Here is a 22604-nt window from a genome sequence, read left to right as displayed (position 1 = left end):
GGCCTGGACTCCAGCCAATCAGTGAGCTGGCTGGGATGGGAAATTTTCAGCACGCCTGCGCGAGTCTCCATTTCCTTTCACCAAAAGACGAAAGAGGTTGCAGCTGCGCTGACTGGTGAGTATTAAGAGCCGCGAGCAGATGGTGTGAGATCGCCTCCCGGTAGCCGCCAGAAGCCGCTCCCGGCCGTGGGCCCCTGCCCTGCCGCGTCCAGTGTGTCTTCAACAGCAAGCGGGTTGCCCGCCCGCCTAGCTGCGTTGCCCACATGCACGGGGATTCAAGAAATCCGGCTGGATACTTTGAATCCCCGCGCGTGTGGGCAATGCAGCTATGCGGGGGAGGGGAGCTTCGCTTGAGATGACCATGCTATGCCCTCCATAGCCTGGTCCTCCCAAGCAGAGCCTGCCTAGCTGCGTTGCCCACACACGCGGGGATTCAAGAAATCCAGCTGGATACTTTGAATCCCCGCGCGTGTGGGCAATGCAGCTATGCGGGGGAGGGGAGCTTCGCTTGAGATGACCATGCTATGCCCTCCATAGCCTGGTCCTCCCAAGCAGAGCCTGCCTAGCTGCGTTGCCCACACACGCGGGGATTCAAGAAATCCGGCTGGATACTTTGAATCCCCGCGCGTGTGGGCAATGCAGCTTATGCGGGGGAGGGGAGCTTCGCTTGAGATGACCATGCTATGCCCTCCATAGCCTGGTCCTCCCAAGCAGAGCCTGCCTAGCTGCGTTGCCCACACACGCAGGGATTCAAGAAATCCGGCTGGATACTTTGAATCCCCGCGCGTGTGGGCAATGCAGCTATGCGGGGGAGGGGAACTTCGCTTGAGATGACCATGCTATGCCCTCCATAGCCTGGTCCTCCCAAGCAGAGCCTGCCTAGCTGCGTTGCCCACACACGCGGGGATTCAAGAAATCCGGCTGGATACTTTGAATCCCCGCGCGTGTGGGCAATGCAGCTATGCGGGGGAGGGGAGCTTCGCTTGAGATGACCATGCTATGCCCTCCATAGCCTGGTCCTCCCAAGCAGAGCCTGCCTAGCTGCGTTGCCCACACACGCGGGGATTCAAGAAATCCGGCTGGATACTTTGAATCCCCGCGCGTGTGGGCAATGCAGCTATGCGGGGGAGGGGAGCTTCGCTTGAGATGACCATGCTATGCCCTCCATAGCCTGGTCCTCCCAAGCAGAGCCTGCCTAGCTGCGTTGCCCACACACGCGGGGATTCAAGAAATCCGGCTGGATACTTTGAATCCCCGCGCGTGTGGGCAATGCAGCTATGCGGGGGAGGGGAGCTTCGCTTGAGATGACCATGCTATGCCCTCCATAGCCTGGTCCTCCCAAGCAGAGCCTGCCTAGCTGCGTTGCCCACACACGCGGGGATTCAAGAAATCCGGCTGGATACTTTGAATCCCCGCGCGTGTGGGCAATGCAGCTATGCGGGGGAGGGGAGCTTCGCTTGAGATGACCATGCTATGCCCTCCATAGCCTGGTCCTCCCAAGCAGAGCCTGCCTAGCTGCGTTGCCCACACACGCGGGGATTCAAGAAATCCGGCTGGATACTTTGAATCCCCGCGCGTGTGGGCAATGCAGCTTATGCGGGGGTGGGGGACTCCGCTTGGGATGCCAGGTCATGCTGTTGAAGACGCGCTGGACGCAGCAGGGCAGGGGCCCGCGGGCGTGAGCAGAGCCAGCGACTGCTCCCAGTTGGGACCGGACGCCCTTAACTTAGCAACCCTGCATTGCTCGTAATCTTGAGGCTCCACGCGAAAGGGCTGAACGTGGAGGAAAGGAAGGCGCGTCGGGCATCCAGATCGCAGCGAGGAGAAGGAGGAGGAAGTAAATACAAGTATAATAAATACAAGTATTTATTATACTTGTATTTATTATACTGTGGATTTGGTCTGCATCAACCTGCCGCCTCCCCTCACCAGGCAAATCGCGGTGAAAACTCTGGGTGAGTCTCCGTGGAGAGCTTGGCAGGCAGCTGGCTGGACTTCTAAGAGGTGGGGGGGGAGGAGCAGCAGCTCCTTGAAATGGAAAAAGGCTTGCTTCCTCCCCCTCCCCCAAATGAGACCGGGCTCCCAGCAGCGATTTGCCATTTGAGAGAGAGAGAGAGAGAGGGAGGGAGGGAGGGAGGGGGAGAACGCGAGTGTGTGTATCCCTCCTTCCTTCAGCCCAACACTCTAGCTCGGCTTGGCTCCCGCTTCGTCTCTCCTGCCTCTTCGCTTCTCTGTTTGATTGTTGAAAGTGGGAGCCAAACCGGGTCATTCCTTCCAAGAGGCAAGTTTCCCATTGATTGAATGACTCGCTGCCCTAGACCCTCTGCAGTCCCTCTCGTCTGGCCAGAATGCCAGCAAGAGTGTTGGGCTGAAGGAAGGAGGGATACACACACTCATGTTCTCCCCCTCCCTCCCTCTCTCCCTCCTTCCCCAGCCAGTCCCATGCCTTCTCCCAACCCCCGCCCCGTTCTCTTAGCTGCCCCGTTCTCTTAGCTATGTTCTGCCTTGTGATTGCTGTCTCCAGGCTCTCCTCTCCTATTATTGTGGAAGGTGTCTCATTTGGGGGAGGGGGGGGGCAGGCCTTTCTCCATTCAACAGATCCAATATACAGAGTTTTATTTTTTGGCCCTAAAAATATTGTCACTGAGGATGAGAGAAATTTCTTCATCATTGCTATTGGCCTCAAGTAGCAAATAATTAAACATGGTTTTTAGTGTACTTAGTTAGTGATCTGCTTTTTAACATTACATGGTATCAGTTTCAAGAATGCATGCAATCCTGAAAATTTGTAACAAACTTGTTGAAGGGCCTATGAAATATTTTCTAGTTTAGTGTAGAATAAGTATTCTTAATAAAAGAAAAAGTCATTTTTATTTAATCAATTGCATTCCTGTTTATAATGGCATTAATTAACTAAACTGGAAATAAATCTATGTTTTGCTAGAGTTTTAAAATTAAAAAACCTTACATTTTGTTGCTATTATTTTAATCAGAGTTTTGCCAAGTGAAATTATATAATGGTTCCTCATGTCTCTGTAATTTTCTAAATCTCATCCAGAAGTACCACAGAATCTGGCATTTTCAGCAGAATGATGCTGATGCTAATAAAACATCCTGATTTTTGGTGAAAGGATGGAAAGAGGAAGGAAGGAGGAAGAGAGATCTAAAGTGCAGAAAGACAGAAGGCAGATAGGCAAGAGGAAGGAAGGAAGGAGAAAGAATGGAAAGGAAGGAAGGCTAGAAGGAAGAAAGAGGGAGGGAGGGAGGGAGGGAGGGAGGGAAGGAAGGTGAAAGGAGGAAGGAAGGAAGGGTACTTCCACTTGTAGGCCTGGGACTGAATGCAGGAGGAGTCTCTCCATAGGATCAGCTGCTCCTCTGATCATGGTCTATGAAAATATTACTGCCTGCCTGATGCAAATTTAGACAGATGGTGCTTTGGGCTGCCCCTCAAATTCCCCCTTTACTCCTCCCCCTGTAGAATTCAGCCCCCTGAGTTTTGCCTTTGAGGGGCATGTGTGGTTATGGCGGATGGCAGAGTCAGCTGGAGGTTGAGAGGGGATTGGGGCTTTTGTCCGCCTGTGGAGTTCTCCCCATGGACAGGATGGGATGTTGGCATGAAAGGGATCCGGGCACAATCTCACCTGTTCCAAGTAAAGTTGCCTTTTGCAATTGGCTACCGGTAATCCTCGACTTACGACCAGGATTGATCCCCCAATTTCTGTTGCTAAGGGAGACGTTTGTTAAATGATTTTTGCCTCATTTTGCGACCTTTTATTGCCACGTTAAGTGAATCATGGTGGTTGTTAAGTCAGGAACATGGCTGTTTAGTGACCAAAATTACAATGGCATTGAAAAAAGTGACTGATGACCATTTTTCACACTTAGCGACCATTTTCACACTTAGCGACCGTTGTGGCATCCTCATGGTTACGCGATCAAAATGTTGATGTTTGGCAACAGATTCGTATTTCTGATGATAGTTTGAAATGGTGACAGTATAAATTATTGCTGGTGTAATACTTAACAATGGTTTTTAAGGATTTCTTTTATTTATAGAATACCTTTTTTATTATTTTGGGGGGATTTTTACTTTTAAATTGTTTATAAAATGTATTTACTACAAGAAATGTTCCTTTTTGCAAATGTGATCTTTGCAAATCTTTGTGATGCAATATGTTCAGACCAGGTTTATGTGTCTCAAAGTGGCTGCTATTCTGTGGGCAGGCCAGGTTGGTGCAAGGCAGCTTTGCCAGATTTGGTGTGTTTCACCCTCATTGAATTTTACATCGTATAAAGAATGGAAGGAGGAAGGAAGAGAAAAAAGGAGGAAGGGAGTGAGTGAGGAAAGAAGAGGATGGAAGGAGGGAGGAAGGAAGGAAGAGAGGGAAAGAGCAGAAGACAGATAAGGTGAAGGTAGATAAGCAAGAGGAATGAAGGAAGAAGTGAGGAGTCTCGAGGAGGGGGAAAACATTTAGTGACCAAAGTTACAATGGCATTGAAAAAAGTGACTGATGACCATTTTTCACACTTAGCGACCGTTGCGACCATTTTTCACACTTAGCGACCGTTGTGACCATTTTTCACACTTAGCGACCGTTGCAGCATCCTCATGATCACGTGATCAAAATTTTGTTTGGCAACAGATTCGTATTTATGCTGGTTTCAGTGTCCTGGGGTGACCTTTTGACAAAAAATTTTTTTTTAATCAAGCCCCCCCCCCCCCCCCCGGTCAAGGGTGTCCCTCTTTTCCAATCTGAAAATCTGGTCACCTTACAGTATAGCTAACTCATCTCATAATGGAAAACTGTATTTTGTCAGGGAATCAAATGACTTCTTGTAATCAGTCCAACCTACATTCAAGTTAGCTTTCTTCTATAGTTTTCCAAAATCATCTTGTCAGTTAGGAGTGGATCTTGTTCATCTGCTGTTTGGGAAGTTTCCTTTCTGCTCAGATGGAAAGAAGCATTCACCTAAATGCTGTGAACATTGCTTGTAAGCAGATAATTGGCCTGTAGTTGCCTGGTTATGCCCCTTTTGTTGGATCTTTAATTATTAGATATGTTTTACCATTATTAGGCAAAGGTTTTGCCAACCTTTAATTTCATCATTGATTATATTTATTACATATACAATGATTTGTAATCACTGCATGTTGGCATTTGAGCATAGTATGTATGCAAATTCCAGCAGTGTGTGGCCTTTTGTAATTGACAGATGGAATTTTTGTCAATGTGCAGATTTTCTAAGTGCCATTAAAGCCTTTGGTTTATGCCATAATCTTTCAACTTTTTAAAATCTTTCTTATCTAATCTTAACTTTGATTTTCAGATGGAATACTTTGTGAACTTCTCCACTTCTTTGTCTTCTATTTTAATATTAATTTTATTCTACTACATTACCACATGATTGTAATTATTACTATATCATTATAATTAAAGCCCCGAAGAAATGAAAAGGTTTAATACAAGTTTTTAAAAACAAATAATTAACTTCCTTACCATGTTTCTTGGATTAGACATCAGAAAATGCTGAGCAACATGTGCTGGCAATAGATTGAAAAGTATTCTTTTGTTATCTAGTTTCACTCTCTCCATATCATCTCTCTCCTCTTCTGCCTAACAAGAGGGGAAGAAAAGTTCTAAACAATGAAGGCTGAAAACATCAATAGACCTGTTAAGTATGTAGGACGTTTTAGATAGCAACCAGCAATGTGAATCACATCTGAAAGCAAACTGATAACTTGTGAAGCAAAGGTTCAAATAAGCATACCGACGCATGCCCATCAGTGCCCGCACTACTGCATTCTAGTCCAACTAAATCTTCCAGATGGTCTTCCATAGCAGCTGCATATAGAGCACACTGCAATAGTCAAGTAATCAGGTGACCAGGACAAGAGTGACTAAGAATCTGCCAATCTAGGAAAATGCAGAACTGACATATCAGATGAAGTGGACAAGACCTTCCTGGCCACAGCTTTCATTTGCTCATTGAGCAGAATTTGTGAATCAAGGAAGACCCCCAAATTGTGCACCATCATTTAAGATCAAAATTGGAATATCCACAGATATCCACAGATCTAGATAGTCCAAGATCCACTGGTCAGATCTGCAGATATTCTAAATTTGACCTTGGATGGAATTACACTTCCTCTCCAAGGATGGTATACAAGCTCAGAAGGATACCATAGCAGATGGTTGTGAGACTGAGAGATCAAGGTGTACAAGAACGGATGCACCATCACCATCTAGGATCCACCAGAGGTCATAGACAACCAAAACTATCTCAGTATTAAAAACTGGCCAGAAACCTGTTTAAAAGGATTTTAGATAATCTATTGCCTCCAGAATTCTCCTCAGCAGGGGTGGGTTTCAGTCGGAATGCACCGATACAGGCGTACCAGTTGGTGAAATTTAGTGGGCTTTCCCGTACCCCTTCTTCCTGAGGCCCCGTACTGGAACGCTCCCTCTCCTAGCCTGCCCACCCCTGCTCATTCACCCGCCTGCCTGGTCATTGTTTGCTTGCTTGCTTGCCCTGCCCATCCACACCATGTTTGCCCTGCCCATCCACTTCCTTTTCCCACCCAGCTGAGGCTCTGAGGCTGCAGGCATCCAGGGAATTGGGGGGGATGCTGCCCATCTGCCTGCTCCCTCCAGAAGAAACCTGGGAGGCCCTGGGACGGTCAGCAGCCCACGCACCACAGCCATGTGACTGCTCTCAGGGCTCAGCACCTGCCCGGACACAGGCAACAGGACGTGAAGGAGAGGCCATCCAGCAGAGAGTTCTGAGGTCAGTAGGTTGGTGAAGAAATTGCGAGGGTTTGGACTGAAGGCAGCAGAAGGCAGGGGTCGAGGCTACACCCCATACCAGTGAAAAGAAGAATACCAATTCCCGCCGTTCTGGAACTGCGCCGTGAGGTAAGGGAAGCAGGTCTTGGGAGAGACCATCCTTCTTCCTTCAGAGCGGAGATAGGAGGCAGCCTGGTTTGAATGCAGACGGGCAGCAGTGAAGGTGGCATGCGAGAAAGCACCTCCACTGCCTGAATGTGTGAAGGAGGCAAGCTGCAGGCTCCTTTGCCTTCAGCTTCACTCATTTGGACAGGTGGAGAATGAAAGGAGGTGCACATAGCCAAGGGCAAAAGAGCTTGCCACTTGCTTCCTTCACACATTCGGGCAGTGGGGCTGCTTTCTTGCACCCCTTCTTTCTCCAAAGGTGTGCAAGAAAGCAGCCTCACTGCCTGAACGTGTGAAGGAAGCAAGTGGCAATCTCTTTTGCTCTCAGCTATGTGACCTCCTTTCATTCTTCGCCTGCCTACTTCAAACATTCGGGCAGGTGGAGAACGAAAGGAGGTACGCATAGCTGAGGGCAAAGGAGCTTGCCACTTGCTTCCTTCACACGTTCAGGCAGTGGGGCTGCTTTCTCGCACCCATTCTTTCTTTCTTCGAAGGCATGTGAGAAAGCAGCCCCACTGCCCGAACGTGTGAAGGAAGCAAGCGGAAAGCTCCTTTGCCCTCAGCTATGCAACCTCCTTTCGTTCTCCGCCTGCCTCCTTCAAACGTTCAGGCAGGCGGAGAACGAAAGGAGGTGCACATAGCTGAGGGTAAAGGAGCTTGCCGCTTCCTTCCTTCACACGTTTGAGCAGTGGGGCTGCTTTCTTGCACCCATTCTTTCTTTCTTCGAAGGCATGTGAGAAAGCAGCCCCACTGCCTGAACATTTGAAGGAAGAAAGCGGCAAGCTCCTTTGCCCTCGGCTACGCAACCTCTTTTTGTTCTCTGTCTGCCCAAACATTTGAAGGAGGCACTCACTGGTCACTAAACCGCTGGTTAATCATCATTCAAACCAGTCTACTTCCTCTCTCCTGGCATGGGCTCTCTGGAGGGGGAGGGAAGGTCCCTCCCAAAAACTTGCTTGCCCTGGTGGCACCTTGGCAATAGCAGCCGAGTGAGGGAAGGCAGAATTCTGGGAGTTGAAGTCCACAAGTCTTAAAACTGACAAGTTTGAACACCCCTGGGGTTTTTCCTAAAGGGTTAGGGGTTCAAGGGTCTTGTAACTTGACAGCTTTAAGACTTGCACACTTCAAAGCCAGAGTTCCTGAGCCAACATGACTAGAGGAGGAATTCTGGGAGTTGAAGTCCACAAGTCTTAAAACTGTCAAGTTTGAACACCCCTGGGTTTTTTTCTAAAGGGTTAGGGGTGCAATGGTCTTGTAACTTGACAGCTTTAAGACTTGCGTGCTTCAAATGCCGGAGTTTCTGAGCCAACATTTTGGTTGCTAAGCAAGAGCATTATTAAGTTTCACCACATGTTACAAGTTGGCCACACCCACCCAGTCACATGGCTGGCAAGCCACTCCCACCTCATCGCATGACCACCAAGCCACTCCCACAAAACAAGCCACACATTTCATTGCCCTTATTATCACCAGATACTCCTTAATATGGGGGGTTGCTGCCCATGTTCAATCACTTTGAGTCTTCTACTGTTATTCAAGGTGTCTTTTTTGATGCTTCCTTTCCAAGAACTGCTCAATAAACTGAGATGCATCTTGTAATTAGTACACAGTGAGAGGCCATATAGGAGCAATATGATCCAAAGATGCAGCCATCTACCCATTACAGTCAGCGACTACATCTATAACTGAACTGTCCACCAGATTCTATAAGAAAATCCCCAGTTCTCTTTATAATTCCACTGGGTTCATCAATTGAACAATTGAATGGGCCTTGGCTCTCCCAGCAGGAATTACCAGTGATCTGAAGGCAACCAGGTAATTCTCTGTCCACTGAAATGGACTGATGTTAATATCCTTCACTGCCAGATCATATCTCAACTAGCCTGGAACAGATATAATATATGTCCTACATAGTATTTGACCATAAATGACTTGGGTAAGATTGTTGGTTGTCAGGAAAGTTATGAGTTCTTGAGCTGCCCTGAACTCAACAAACTGAAATCTCTAGAATGAGAAACTTTGGGGATTCTATTGCAATTGACCCATGAAAGCTAGCAGTTCAAGCAGGGAAGCTGTTGGGCAGCAACTCCACCTGTTCCCTTGAGCCCAAATGACCTCCTAACTGGTTATCTGCGAAGCCCCTGACAGCTGTAATGATTTCCAGAATACATCAACCACTCTTTCCCTCTCCTTGCTTGGATTCTTGGCTTGTGCAAAATGCAAAACCTATGGGGTGCTTTTATGAGAGGGGAACTTCTCCCTCAATCCAACCAGATCTTAACAAGACATGCCACATTAGCACAAGATATTGGGTTTCTGTCGTGATGGACTCTTGTGACGAGCTGATTGACAGATGATGGAAGCAGTTAGCTTCCTTCTATAATTGGGGCTTACCAGGGGTTGTAAAAATCTAATGATGTGTATGTATGTATGTATGTATGTGTATGTGTATATATATATCATTAGATTTTTACAACGCCTGGTAAGCCCCAATTATGGGAGGAAGCTAACTGCTTCCATCATCTGTCAATCAGCTCGTCACAAGAGTCCATCACAACAGAAACCCAATATTTTTACTGTTGCCTTTCAAATCCTAGTAAGGGTATGGCTAGCTGATGAGAGCTAAATAGCTTGAAATAGATCTATACTAGTCTCCCTTTATTTATTTATCAGCACAAATAAAAAAAACATATATACATCATATATATATTTAGTGTCACAACCCCTGGTAAGCCCCAATTATGGGAGGAAGCTAACTGCTTCCATTATCTGTCAATCGGCTCGTCACAAGAGTCCATCACGACAGAAACCCAATATTTTTACTGTTGCCAACTAAAACACATCATATATATATATATATATATATATATACACACACACATACATACATACACACACACACACACACACACACACACACACACACACACACACACACATCACTGTCCCAGTGGTCTGTCCTGCCCCTCAGCACCCCCTAGTCTACTCGCACATCCTGCCCTAGGTCAAAACATACATAATCAATACTGCCCTATCATCAAACCCAAAGCCCTGGTAGCCTACTCCCACAGGGAACTTCCTACAGCCCATGGGGAACTTCCCTGGCTTCACCTGCCCATTCACTTGGCAGTATCAGGAGGAAAAAAAACCCTATGGGAGAGGGGAAAAATATTAAAAGCAGCTGCGTTCCCTTCACTGATGACGTAAAATTATTCAACACCACTGACAATGCCATTATCCTACAAAGCAACCTTGACCATGTGTCTGAATGGTCGTGCAATTGGCAACTCCAAATCTCGACTAATAAATATTCTGTCCTACATATTGGCAATAAAAATTAGAACACCAAATACAAGTTGGACAGAAACGACCTCATAGACGACTCCTACTCTGTCAAGGATCTTGGAGTACTCATCTCAAATGATCTAAGCCCGAGGGCCCACTGTTATAGCATTGCCAAAAAGGCATTAAGAGTTATTAATCTAATTTTGTGAAGCATCTTCTCCAGTAACATTGTATTGCTAACTAGGGCATACCTTTGCCAGACCAATTCTCAAATACAGCTCATCTGCCTTGAATCCACACTGTTTATTGGACATTAATATGATTGAGCGGGTCCTAAGGTATTTCACGAGAAGAGTATTCCATTCCTCTACTCACAATAGAATTCCCTATGTCATCAGACTTGAAATTTTGGGCTTAGACAATTGGGAACTGCGCCGCCTACGGTATGATCTAAGCACAGTACACACAAAATTGTCTGCTACAACATCTTATCTGTCAACAACTTATTCAGCGTCAACTTCAATAATATATGGGCAAACAATTTATACAAACTCAAGGTAAACCGTTCCAAACTTGATTTCAGAAAATACAACTTCAGCAACAGAGTGCTCAATGCCTGGAATGCTCTACCCAACTCCATCGTTATATCCTCTAACCCTCACAGCAACCTTAAACTGTCTACTGTGGACCTCACCCCATACCTAAGAAGTTCATAAAGGGAGAGTGCATAAGCATACCAGCTTGCCTACCATCACTGTCCTACTGTCCCCATTTATTTGTATTCTTTTCTTCGTTCATATCCATGTTTATATTTATACCTGTTATCTCATACATGTTTGACAAACTAATAAATACAAATATAAAAAGAAAACACCCTAGATTCACTTAACTTTTCTATCCCGTAGTGGGGCAAATCATCTTTCCTCAATTAAGAGTAGGCTTAGCAACCATGGACCTTAACCACACACAATAATATCCAGGAAGTCCAAGTCAGCCACACTTCCAATGTTTTGGGATAAGTTAAAACTCTGATTTGCAGTGACCCTGAGGCTCTCTAGCCGTCTCTAGTCTCTCTAGTCCTCACAAGCACCAAGGTCATTGCCATGATCTTTCAGGTTTCCAAGGTCAGTTCTACGTGTTACAATCTTCTTTCAATTCCAATTCCAATAATTTATATTTGAATAATATGAAAGTTGGAAATTAAACTTATCTCCTAATTATGTACTTATCTATAGGAAAAGCTATAAACAGAATCTAATAAATATAAATATATATAAACTAATAAACTGCTACAAGAAAGTTTGTGAGCAGTTGGTTCAACAAACTCCTAAGTTTTCTGGGGAAAGTTCATTTCTTTAAGGCCAAAGTAGCTAAACTGGAGAAGATGGGAGGGACAGCTGGCAAGAGAGACCTTCAGGATCAGATACTGGTATCAAGCCATAAAAAATAAAGTTGATCTGAGTCCTAGAAAGAGAGGAGATTCTCTTAGAAGAGACTACATTCTTGAAGGCTAAACAGATTTGTTCATGTAGCATTAGTACGTTTCTAGCATGTTGAGCCTTTATTATAAAACTGATGATTGTGACAAATAATTCATTGAAAACAAATGCAGAACAATTCAAGACCAACAGAAAGAAAACGATTTTACCATACATAGTTAAATTACAGAAGTTTTAGAATTTTTTTTACAATGTCCATGGAGGTGAATTTATCTATAATATAATGTAATACCGACTGAGTATTAATGTGGACTGTTCTTAGGTCCACATTAGTACTATTCCTATACCAGATACTGATGCTACAATGGATACAAAGCTAGTGGTTCCCCTGGCTACTGCTTCACCCATGTTTGAGGAACTATGTGTAAACAAAATCATGGATCCACTCTTTAAATGATACTACTTTGCCATCAAGAGACAGTACAGGATCAGGATATTACTAGATAACAGTAGCTCCATCTTGCCTGTATTTAAATTCAGCCATTTTATTCTAATTCTTGATAGTCTCAAAGTACTACACTAAAATATTTTTTTCCAATTACCACTGGATAGCAATATAAAGCTGGATATAATCAATATATTGATACACTGTATCTCAAAGTGTTGGATGATTTTTTCTAGTGACATCATGAGTTGTAAAAAATTGGAGATACAGAACTGACTTCTATGGCACCCCACAAAAAAATGCCACTGACTCAATATCTCCCCCTCTGCTACAAGCTACTAGGATTGTCTGGTTATGGATATGGTTGGTGTAAGAGCAGGAACTTTGTTGCAACAGGTATTCTGATACTTGTGGTTTAATGAAGGTCCACAAGAATACCATCATCAATGAAATCAAAGATTGCCAAAAAGACTAAGAGAACAAAAAGTTTATCTTTTTGAATAAACAATACTGCTTCTATTCCAAATCTACTTCTTCTAGAGTGCTCTGTAATTGATCTGCCAGCAATGTATTAAGAACTTTAATTAGAAAGATAGGATTGAGGACTGGATAGTGATTATGTAAAACCACTGCATCCAGATGATCTATTTTATGAGAGAGCATACCATATCTCTTTCAATATAACAAGCAACACCCCTTACTTTGTGAAGCTTGGCAATTGACCATGTCCATATGACAACAAACAATGCAGCTTTCCCCAAATCAAATAGTTCAAGGAAAAATACTGCTGGGTAGCAAAGAATATTGTATCCTCCGAAAGAGCAACATTCCCACCCTCATGATTTTGCAATATACACCAGATCTGTCTACTCATTCACCACCAAATTATGAATGAATGAGTTTTTATTACAGACCTGGTATTTGCCAACAGCACCCCAAGGCCAGGAAACTGGGCAATTCAGCCATCAAGTTGAGATTATGTTAGAAGTAAATATTGTAAAGAAATTGGAAGACTTTCTTGCTTTGGAATGGTCCACACTAAACCATTTCTATCTCATTCATATAATCCTGTCTCAACTTTTCCCTCCTCCCCAAACTCCAAATTATCCCTATCTCTCCTTGATGTCTTTTTACTATGACCTGAGAGAGGAGAGAGAAGAGACTTTGCCTCCTCCTTATCTTACAATAAGTAAGGGCTAGCCATGATTCTCATCTAAGGCAGTTACTGTATTGGTCTAAGCTTTCCCAAGGCACTAGAGAAGAAGGAGGCATTAGCCTGAGACAAGGACAAATATAAAGCAGCTAACAAAACTGAGGTTCATAAAAGAAGATGTAAAGGCCAAGGGAAATCTACCAGAAAGGGGTGTTGGGGCTGGAATTGCCCACTGCCTAAATTTATAAAGTTCATATTTATGGTTGTATTTCCATATACATTTGATGAGTAATTTTCTAATTACAATTATTTATAAATAGTAAGAAGATATAGAAACTGGGAATTTAACACAATATTTAAGACAAAGTATTTCTTACCTGCACAGCCCAGAGGTAGTCCAAACGTAACTTCAAATCCACCTGCCTTGAATGAAGTGCCAAAGCACATGAAAACAGCAAGATGGCTAATATTGGTTCATAGCCACGTATATAAAAGGAACCATCCCTTTGGGAAAAAAATGAAACAAACTTTTATTCTTTGCTATTCTCACAAGGTGAAAATAATATGACTGATGATTTCACATTTAATGGCAAACTGTTGGAATTTAAGAATTGTAATGTTACTACTTATTATGGGAAACTTTATGGCATAACAGAATATAAAAAGAGCAGTGACGTGCGGTGAGCTTTATGGCTGGTGAGGCAAGACTTGTGGACTTCAACTCCCAGAATTCCACAGCCAGGCATGCTCAGTTCCGATTTAAAGCGACAGCATTTCCCCCCCTTGCAAAATAAGTTTTCCCATTCTTTTTCTTCTCTCTCCCCCTCCTTCCTTTCTCTCTCCCTCCCTCCCCCCTCTCTGAAACAGACACACACACAGAGAGAAGTTGGATCCCTCGCTCACTCACTCACTCTCAAACAAACACAAACACAGAAGTTGGATTGGATATATTTTCCAAAGGCTTGAAAGCAGCTCCTCTGCCATACCCCGCCCCCCCATTCCCCTGCTGCCTTTCAATCGGAGCCTTTGATTGCAGGTGAATCACGTTGCCTTTTCAAACTTATAATCAGTGAAGCTGGGCTTATATACTTTTATCCAGTTGTGTGTGTGTGTGTGTGTGTGTGTGTGTGTGTTTGAAAAGGCAACGTGGTTTTGTATGCAATCAAACTTTTTGAATTCTTCACCCCTCCCCACACACGCACCTTTTCCAGCTGTTTCAAAGATGATTTCAACTCTGCTTCTCCCTGCCCTGTCCTGACCTGCCCTCATGAAAGGCCAGAGCTCTGTCAGACTGAGCTAGTTGCTCCCAGAGAACTCTAAAAAGCCTCTAAAAATGCCCTTTACAGGAGGCAAGAGAATACGTGCCTCATTTGCATAAGGAATTTTTTCCTTGTTAACCCTTGGCTATCTCTTAAAAGGCAAAAAATTCCTTATGCACAGGAGGCCCCTAGTTCTCTGGCCTCCTCCTATGGTTAACACAAAGCACTGTTCCAAGACACTGTGAATCTGGCAGCAACTACCTTGGCTTTTATTATTTTAAAAAAATATCTTTAAAATTCTTTTTCTTTTCCTCATGACTGGTGAGGCCATGCCTCCCTTGCCTCTAGTGACTGCACGTCCCTGAAAAAGAGCAATAGAAGCAGCAGTAAAAAGAAAGGCTATGGATGGCGCTTCTGTACTTGTGGAGCAGAGCAGGAGTTTCCCCAATTTTTTAGTAAGTGTCTTGGTTTCCTCCTATGCTTCCGCTGTACTCTTCATCTCTCAGCTGAGAGATAGACTGAAGTATATTGAATTATCACAACCCTAGCTTTTGACTCTGCTGGGAAAACAAGACATGCAATATAATGATGGACATATGAACCCAATCATTTCCTATATTAAGGGCTTTAATAATCTAATGGTGGATTACATAAATAGGAAATGTAGGAAAAGCGCAAAAGAAAAATGGGACTAAATAGGAACAAATTCTATACGTGGCTTTGTTCTATGGAAGGCATAAATAGTTAAAAACTATCTTCAAAATCTCTGACAAATATTAAAATTCCTCCTATAAAAGAGCATTGCATTACAACTGTGAAGATAAACTTGGAAGCAGTCATGCCCATTTGTAACTATGCCAAAACTTACCCTACTGCCTTTCGGTATCCACTGAGCTCCAAAATAACTATATACAGAATCATAACAAAAAGTAGGAGGATCAATTTTGGCAAAGAAGATACACGTAAAAATATTGCCAGGGTCAAAGTCCCCACAACACAGGAGAGAAATGAATAATGAGCTGTATCACATGGAAGTTCAGTCATTGTCTTATTTATCCCACTGGAAGAAATTATAACTATAGAGCTGCTGGAATTAGTGCTCCAGATCCAAGGCATACAACCAACCTGCAGGAAAAAAAGTAATATATATTAAATCAAGTTCACTGTAAAATAATTTCATAAAATTGAATTTGGATATAGTGTATGCTAGCAGCAAACTGTGAAGTTAAAAGTATGATTTGCAATTGCTTATTTTAAATGTATCTTCTCTGAGGGATGATTTTCATCAGTGTGTGTGTGTGTGTGTGTGTGTGTGTGTGTGTGTGTGTGTATGAATTGATCAATAGTTTAATCTATTGTATCCTATTCTGATCTGGATACATTTCCCTGCATTTGCTCATAGCTATTTGCCTTGAACAGGAAGTACCTTTCAGTAATAATAAATTAACAGCCTAGCAATTGTCATGTATGTTGAATTTATTTCCACTAGTTCTGGGGCAGAACAGGAAAAGATTAAATTCCTTTCCTCCAAGAATAGTTGTCTCTTTTCATATAAACTAATGACTTCAAAAAGAAAAAGAGCTGTAATGCCACAGCCTGTTTAATGTCTACTTTGCCTCAATAATAAACCATTACAATACATGGAATTTCCATATCCCTAATTTCATTCTCCAAGTTTGGAACATCCTGTATTAAACTTTGAATTATTGTACTTGAGAAAGCACAAAACATGCAGAGAATATCTTGGCCATCCTGTGTTTCTTTAGTTGATCAACACAAAAGTGCAAACAATGTCATATAATTCACTTCACTTACTGAGGTACCAGCAGTCATGGAGTAAAAGTGATTTCCTAACTAATATTTCATCCCAAAATAAAATAAATAAATTGCTAGTGTCACTTTTAGGGTCTTTTAGTATGTATATTTAAATGCAATTATATGGAATTTCTTTAAACTCTAGAAAGAGTGCAAAGAAAAGCAAAAAAGATGATTAGGGGAGTGGATGCTAAAACACATGAAGAATGGTTATAGGAACTGGGATGACTAGTCTAGTGAAGAGAAGGACCAGGGGAGACATGATAGCAGTGTTCAAATATTTGAGGGGCTGTCACAAAGAGGAGTCAGTCAACCTATTTTCCAAAGCACCTGAAGGTCAGACAAGGAATAATGGATGGAAAAGTATCAAAGAGAGATTCAACCTAGAAATAAGGATAAATTTTCTGACAGTGAGAACAATCAACCAATGGAACAGCTTGCATTCAGAAGTTGTGGGAGCTTCTTCACTGGAAGCTTTCAAGAACATACTGGACTGCCATCTGATGTAGGGTCTTCTATTTGGGTGGGGGTTGGACTAGATGACCTACAAGATCTCTTCCAATTCTGCTACTCTGTACTGTGCTGATCTCTTCTGAATTTATTTAAGTGACAAGTTTTTCTGATGGGAAACTCTTTCCAATACTATATGTTCCAGTTGTGGATGAATTGGGGAAGGGTGACACAAGTTTTCAACAGTGCCTACAGAAAGAGAAAAACCACTTGCATGACAAGGCTTAAGGTCTGATGAAACAGAGAGCCAAGGTGAAGGAGTAGTGGGATTCCTGCCAATAAGATAATGGAATGGGCTTGCATCAGAAAACAATCTGATGGTGCCTCTGCATGGATCACATGCTTGTCATCATCAAAAGAAGTTCTGCTGTGTAGTATGATCAGATTTGTTCTCCTGGCATCAAGAAGATATCAGCACTGAGAAAGTTTTGAGAAGATTTTCTATTTTAACAAACTCAGAGAGAGCCTAAGAAAAGTTTCATGGATAAAAATCCTACAGGGGAAAGAAGTTTCAAGAAGAATGGGAAACACTGAAAAATATGATCATAAAAGCCCAGTCCAACACAATATCACTGAAAAAGAAACACAAAAAATCCAAGAAGGAATCAGCAAGGCTGCACAAAGATCTCTCTGATAAATTGAAAGGCAAAAAAGACAAGTACAAAAAAATGGAAAGAGGGACACATAACTAAGGCAGATAGCCTGAATCTGCAAGAATGAAGTCAGGAAAGCAAAGGCTCAGAATGAAAAGGCCTTGCAACAAAAGTCAAAGATAATTTTTCAAAAAGTTTCTTTCAAGATATAAATAACAAGAAAAAAAGTCAAGGAAACAGTCAGTCCAATAAAGAGAGAAGATGGCAAGGAAGTAACAAGCAGTAGAGAGAAAGCAGAGCTGTTTAACTCATTCTTTGCATCAGTCTTCATACAGAAAGAAACTATAGCCCAACCTACCAAACACGTGTAAAAGCCAGACTAGAAATAAAAATTAAAATAAGCAAAAAAATTGTAAGAGAACACTGCATGATCTTGATGAATATAAATCATCAGGATCTGATGGATTACATCCCAGAGTTCTGAAAGAGGTGTCAGATGTTATCTCTGAACCATTGTACCATATCTTTAAAAAAAATGGAGCACTGAGAATTGGAAAACAGCTGATATGGGTACCATCTTCAAAAAAGGGGGAAAACAGAGCCAGGAAATCACAGACTAATCAGCATAGTATCAATACCTGGGAAGATACTGGGGGAAAAACCAGATCTGTGAACATGTACAAACAAATAAAGATACAACTTGTAGCCAGCACAGGTTTGTTAAAAACAGATCATGCCAAACCAATCTTATTTCATTCTTTGATAAAGTGACAAAATTAGTAGACCAGTGTAGATAATATACATAGGTTTTATCAAGGCATTCAACAAAGTAGACCATAACCTACCTAGAGCACCGATGGAGGTCCGATAAGTCCGAATCGAACCGAGCAATGGTAACCACCTGCACCAAGGAATACACCAGGGCACTTAGGGCAGCGAAAAGATCTCACATAGCCACCTTGGTTGCGTCCGCTGAGTCCCGCCCAGCCGCCCTGTTTAGGATAACCCGCTCCCTATTAAATAAAAGGGAAGCGGGGGAACCCTTGCAGGGCAGAGCTGAGGATTATGCCCAATTCTTAGCGGACAAAATTGCTCGGTTTCGGTCGGACTTGGACTCCATCCCCGCAGTTCCAGCCGAGGCACAAGAGGATCAGGTGGAACATCTCTGGGTTGAGTTTCAGGATGTTACCCCCGGGGATGTGGACAAGGCCATGAGGGCTGTAAGTGCCTCCACCTGCGTACTGGACCCGTGTCCCTCATGGCTGGTTACTAACAGCAGTGAGGTGACACGAGGCTGGATCCAGGCGGTTGTGACCGCCTCTCTTTGGGAGGGGAACTTCCCCGCCGCTCTGAAAGCGGCGGTGGTGAGACCCCTCCTAAAGAAGCCATCTCTGGATCCAGCTGTTCTTAATAACTATCGCCCAGTCTCCAACCTTCCCTTCCTTGGGAAGGTTGTTGAGAAGGTGGTGGCCTTCCAGCTCCAACGGTCCTTGGAGGAAGCAAACTATCTCGACCCCTTCCAGTCAGGCTTCAGACCCGGTTACAGCACTGAAACCGCTTTGGTCGCATTGACCGATGATCTCTGGAGGGCCAGAGATGGAGGACATTCCTCCATCCTGGTCCTCCTTGACCTCTCAGCGGCTTTCGATACCATCGACCATGGTATCCTTCTGCGACGACTGCGGGAGGTGGGAGTGGGAGGCACCGTGTTGCGGTGGTTCTCCTCCTACCTCTCGGACAGGTCGCAGTCGGTGTTAGTGGGGGGGCAGAGATCGTCCCCTAGGCCCCTAACTTATGGGGTGCCTCAGGGCTCGGTCTTATCCCCCCTACTATTCAACATCTACATGAAACCGCTGGGAGAGATCATCCGCAGGCACGGGATCAGATACCATCAATATGCGGACGATACTCAACTGTATCTGTCCGCCCCGTGCCAACTCAATGAAGCGGCAGACGTGATGAACCGAGGCCTTGAAGCCGTTATGGACTGGATGAGGGTTAACAAGCTTGTGCTCAACCCAGAAAAGACCGAGTGGCTGTTGTGTTTCCCTCCCAAAGATTCCACCAATATTCCATCTCTCAGGCTGGGGGGTCAAATTCTATACCCCTCAGAGAGGGTTCGCAACTTGGGAGTCCTCCTGGACCCACAGCTATCGTTTGACCACCACTTGACGGCTGTGACCAGGGGGGCATTCGCCCAGGTTCGCCTGGTGCGCCAGTTGCGGCCCTACCTGAATCGGGAGGCTCTCACAACAGTCACCCGGGCCCTTGTGACCTCTAGGCTGGAATACTGCAATGTGCTCTACATGGGGCTGCCCTTGAAGAGCATCCGGCGACTTCAGCTAGTACAGAACGCGGCCGCGCGAGTGATTGTGGGTGCACCTCGGTTCACCCACATAACACCTATCCTCCGCGAGCTGCGCTGGCTGCCTGTCGGTCTCCGGATGCGCTTCAAGGTGTTATTAGTCACCCATAAAGCCCTACATGGTAGTGGATCCGGATACTTGAGAGACCGCCTCCTGCCAATTACCTCCCTGCGACCAATAAGATCACATAGATTAGGCCTCCTCCGTATTCCATCGGCCAGCCAGTGCCGGCTGGCAACTACAAGGAGGAGGGCCTTCTCAGTAGTAGCCCCGACCCTTTGGAACGAGCTCCCCGTGGAGATTCGTACCCTCTCCACCGTCCAGGCCTTCCGCACAGCCCTTAAGAACTGGCTAGCCCGTCAGGCCTGGGGATAAGGATAGCCGCCCCTCCCGAATGATGAGTGTATGTTGCTTACTATTTTATTATATGTCACTATGTCAATGTCTGTATTCCCCCTCCCTGATTTTATGTGAGCCGCCCTGAGTCCCCTCAGGGAAAAGGGCGGCCTACAAATATTAATAAAATCAGAAATCAGAAATCAGAAACCTACTTCTTGGTAAATTATAAAAAATGTGTGATACAAGATATCCACCAGATGGATTTGTATCTGACAAACTATACTCAATGAGTAGTCCTTAATGATACTAAGTCTATATGGAAGGAAGAAAGCAGTGTGGTATCACAAGATTCAGGGTATCATAAGACTGGGCCTTATGCCCAGTACTCTTCAATATCTTCATACATGTCTTAGATGAGGGAATAGGAGGGGAATTCATCAAATCTGCAGATGACACTAAGCTAGCATGAATAGCCAACACCCCAGAATATAAGATCAGAATCCAAAAAGATTTTAACAGACTTGAACAATGGGCCCTATCCAACAATATGAAATTTAATGTGTAGAAAAGCAAGGTTTTACACCTAGGCAAAAAAAACCAAAGATACACGAACAGATACAGATGAAACCTGGCTCAAAAATAGTATATCAAAATTCCGACTGATGAAACCAACCAAAATAAACACAGCTGAGACGATCCAATCTCTTAATGCAAATCTACAATATCCACAAATGCCAATTCCTCCCTATCCTAAGCCAATGCCTGGTTTATGAACCTCTTCATGGCCCAGAAGACTAAAAGGCTGAAACCTTCTAGACATTAGTGCTAAGCTATTCCAAAGGGCCAGGGCAGCTACAGACAACATGTCCTTGAGGTTTCATTAGACTGACATTTAAGGAAAGGGACCTTGGAAATGCCCACCATGTCCAATGGAAAGATGGGATGGGTACATACCCTAGGGAGGGGCAGTTTCACAAATTAGCAGGTCATGTGTCCTTCAGGGATTTAAAGGTGATAATCAGCCCCTTAAATTGCTGCTAGAAAGAAACTGTAACACAGTGCAACTCATATAATAGCAATGTAACACAGGCAAGTCAGGGGCATTCTAGATCAGGGATTCTCCAGAGGTACTCATTATATTCTGGATCATTCATTTCTTATAGAGTATGTTATAGTAATTCAGTTCAGTAATGAACCCAGTTAATATTAGACATTGCCAGAAGCAAGCTGATGGGATAGTACACCTCTCATTGATGATATTTGTTTATTTAGAAACTATCTCACTCCATAGGTTTTTGATAAAAATGTTATAAGAACAATAAGAAATCTCTAACCAATAATAGACAATAATGATGTGAATCTTCTCTGTCTCCTTCATCATTAAATGTCTTTTAGAAAAGCCAGGTTTTAACTGTTCTCCAGATGGCCATGGGGGAGCATTTTTGCTTCCAAGTTAGGCAATGGGCCACCAAGAATACTTTTCTCTGTATCCATATACATTGTACCTTTGATATAACAATTTATTTATAGGTTCATATTACTTACCACACAGCCTTGTGCCATTGAGTAAATTAAGATCACAATAAAAATACACAAAATGGTTCTAATTTGTATTGTCAGGCACCCCGGAAAACACTGAAAGACAAAACCAATATATATTCATTTGGAAAATGATTATCCACATTATTGTTGTGAAATCACAGTTGTCAATTCTTTAACTGATACTGGCCTTTATATACATCAAGTTCTTCCCCAAAATCTAGGATGTCATAATGTGGCAGTGTGGTATACGAATCTAAGCAGAGTGACCTTTTGTAATTGACAAATGGAAATAATGTCAATTTGCAGATTTTTAAAGTGCAATCCAATATTTTTAGTATGGCCCCAATGTGCCAGTCAACACTGGGATCACCATGGCTGGTTTATGCCATAATTTTCCAAGTTCAATTTTCAAATCTTTTGTGTCAGGTAATCTTTTCCAATTCTTATTCTTCTTGAAAGATGTGATAAAATTAGTAATGTCCTGATACATTTCCTTCAACCCACAAAAAGGGAAAATATTTTATTTCTTATGGTCATAAAACATAACTCGGTTGTATTTTCAGATTATGTTTCACATAATTAACATTTGACTTCAAAGAAAGTTCAGTCAGTTAAAGATGGGTGATATTTTAATACTTCTTTGTCACAGTTACTAATGTTTCTGATTATATTTATTATATTGTATTAAACAACAAAAATGATAATTGTATGAATATAATCAAGATTTTATCAATCCATAGGTTGTATGAAATGCATATAAAGTTTATATATTATGTGGATGTTCCTACCTCATGAAAAGTAAAAGTTTTAGTTACAAACACATCAGTTTTGATTGAAGAATGTTTACTAGCATCCACAAGGAATCACATGCAACAGACTTATAATGCATTTTAAGTCAACCTTAATCC

At 43.3% G+C, this 22604-nt stretch overlaps 1 protein-coding gene across 1 annotated transcript in view; it reads right to left on the bottom strand.

Moving 5' to 3' along the window:
* The window catches only part of ADCY1 (adenylate cyclase 1), a 287098-nt gene that overhangs the window by 7106 nt on the left and 257388 nt on the right, over nucleotides 1-22604 (bottom strand). The window contains exons 12-15 of the mRNA XM_032234747.1: nucleotides 21700-21789; nucleotides 15400-15656; nucleotides 13650-13776; nucleotides 5499-5615 (exon numbers count right to left, since the gene is read on the bottom strand). Of these exons, the coding sequence (XP_032090638.1) occupies nucleotides 5499-5615; nucleotides 13650-13776; nucleotides 15400-15656; nucleotides 21700-21789 (591 nt within the window). The remainder of the gene's footprint in view (nucleotides 1-5498; nucleotides 5616-13649; nucleotides 13777-15399; nucleotides 15657-21699; nucleotides 21790-22604) is intronic.

The sequence above is a fragment of the Thamnophis elegans genome, chromosome Z (genome assembly GCF_009769535.1).
Source record: "Thamnophis elegans isolate rThaEle1 chromosome Z, rThaEle1.pri, whole genome shotgun sequence".
In the NCBI taxonomy this organism is placed as follows: Eukaryota; Metazoa; Chordata; class Lepidosauria; order Squamata; family Colubridae; genus Thamnophis; species Thamnophis elegans.
Note: the sequence above shows the minus strand (reverse complement) of the source record. Positions and strands in the feature narration are given on the sequence as shown.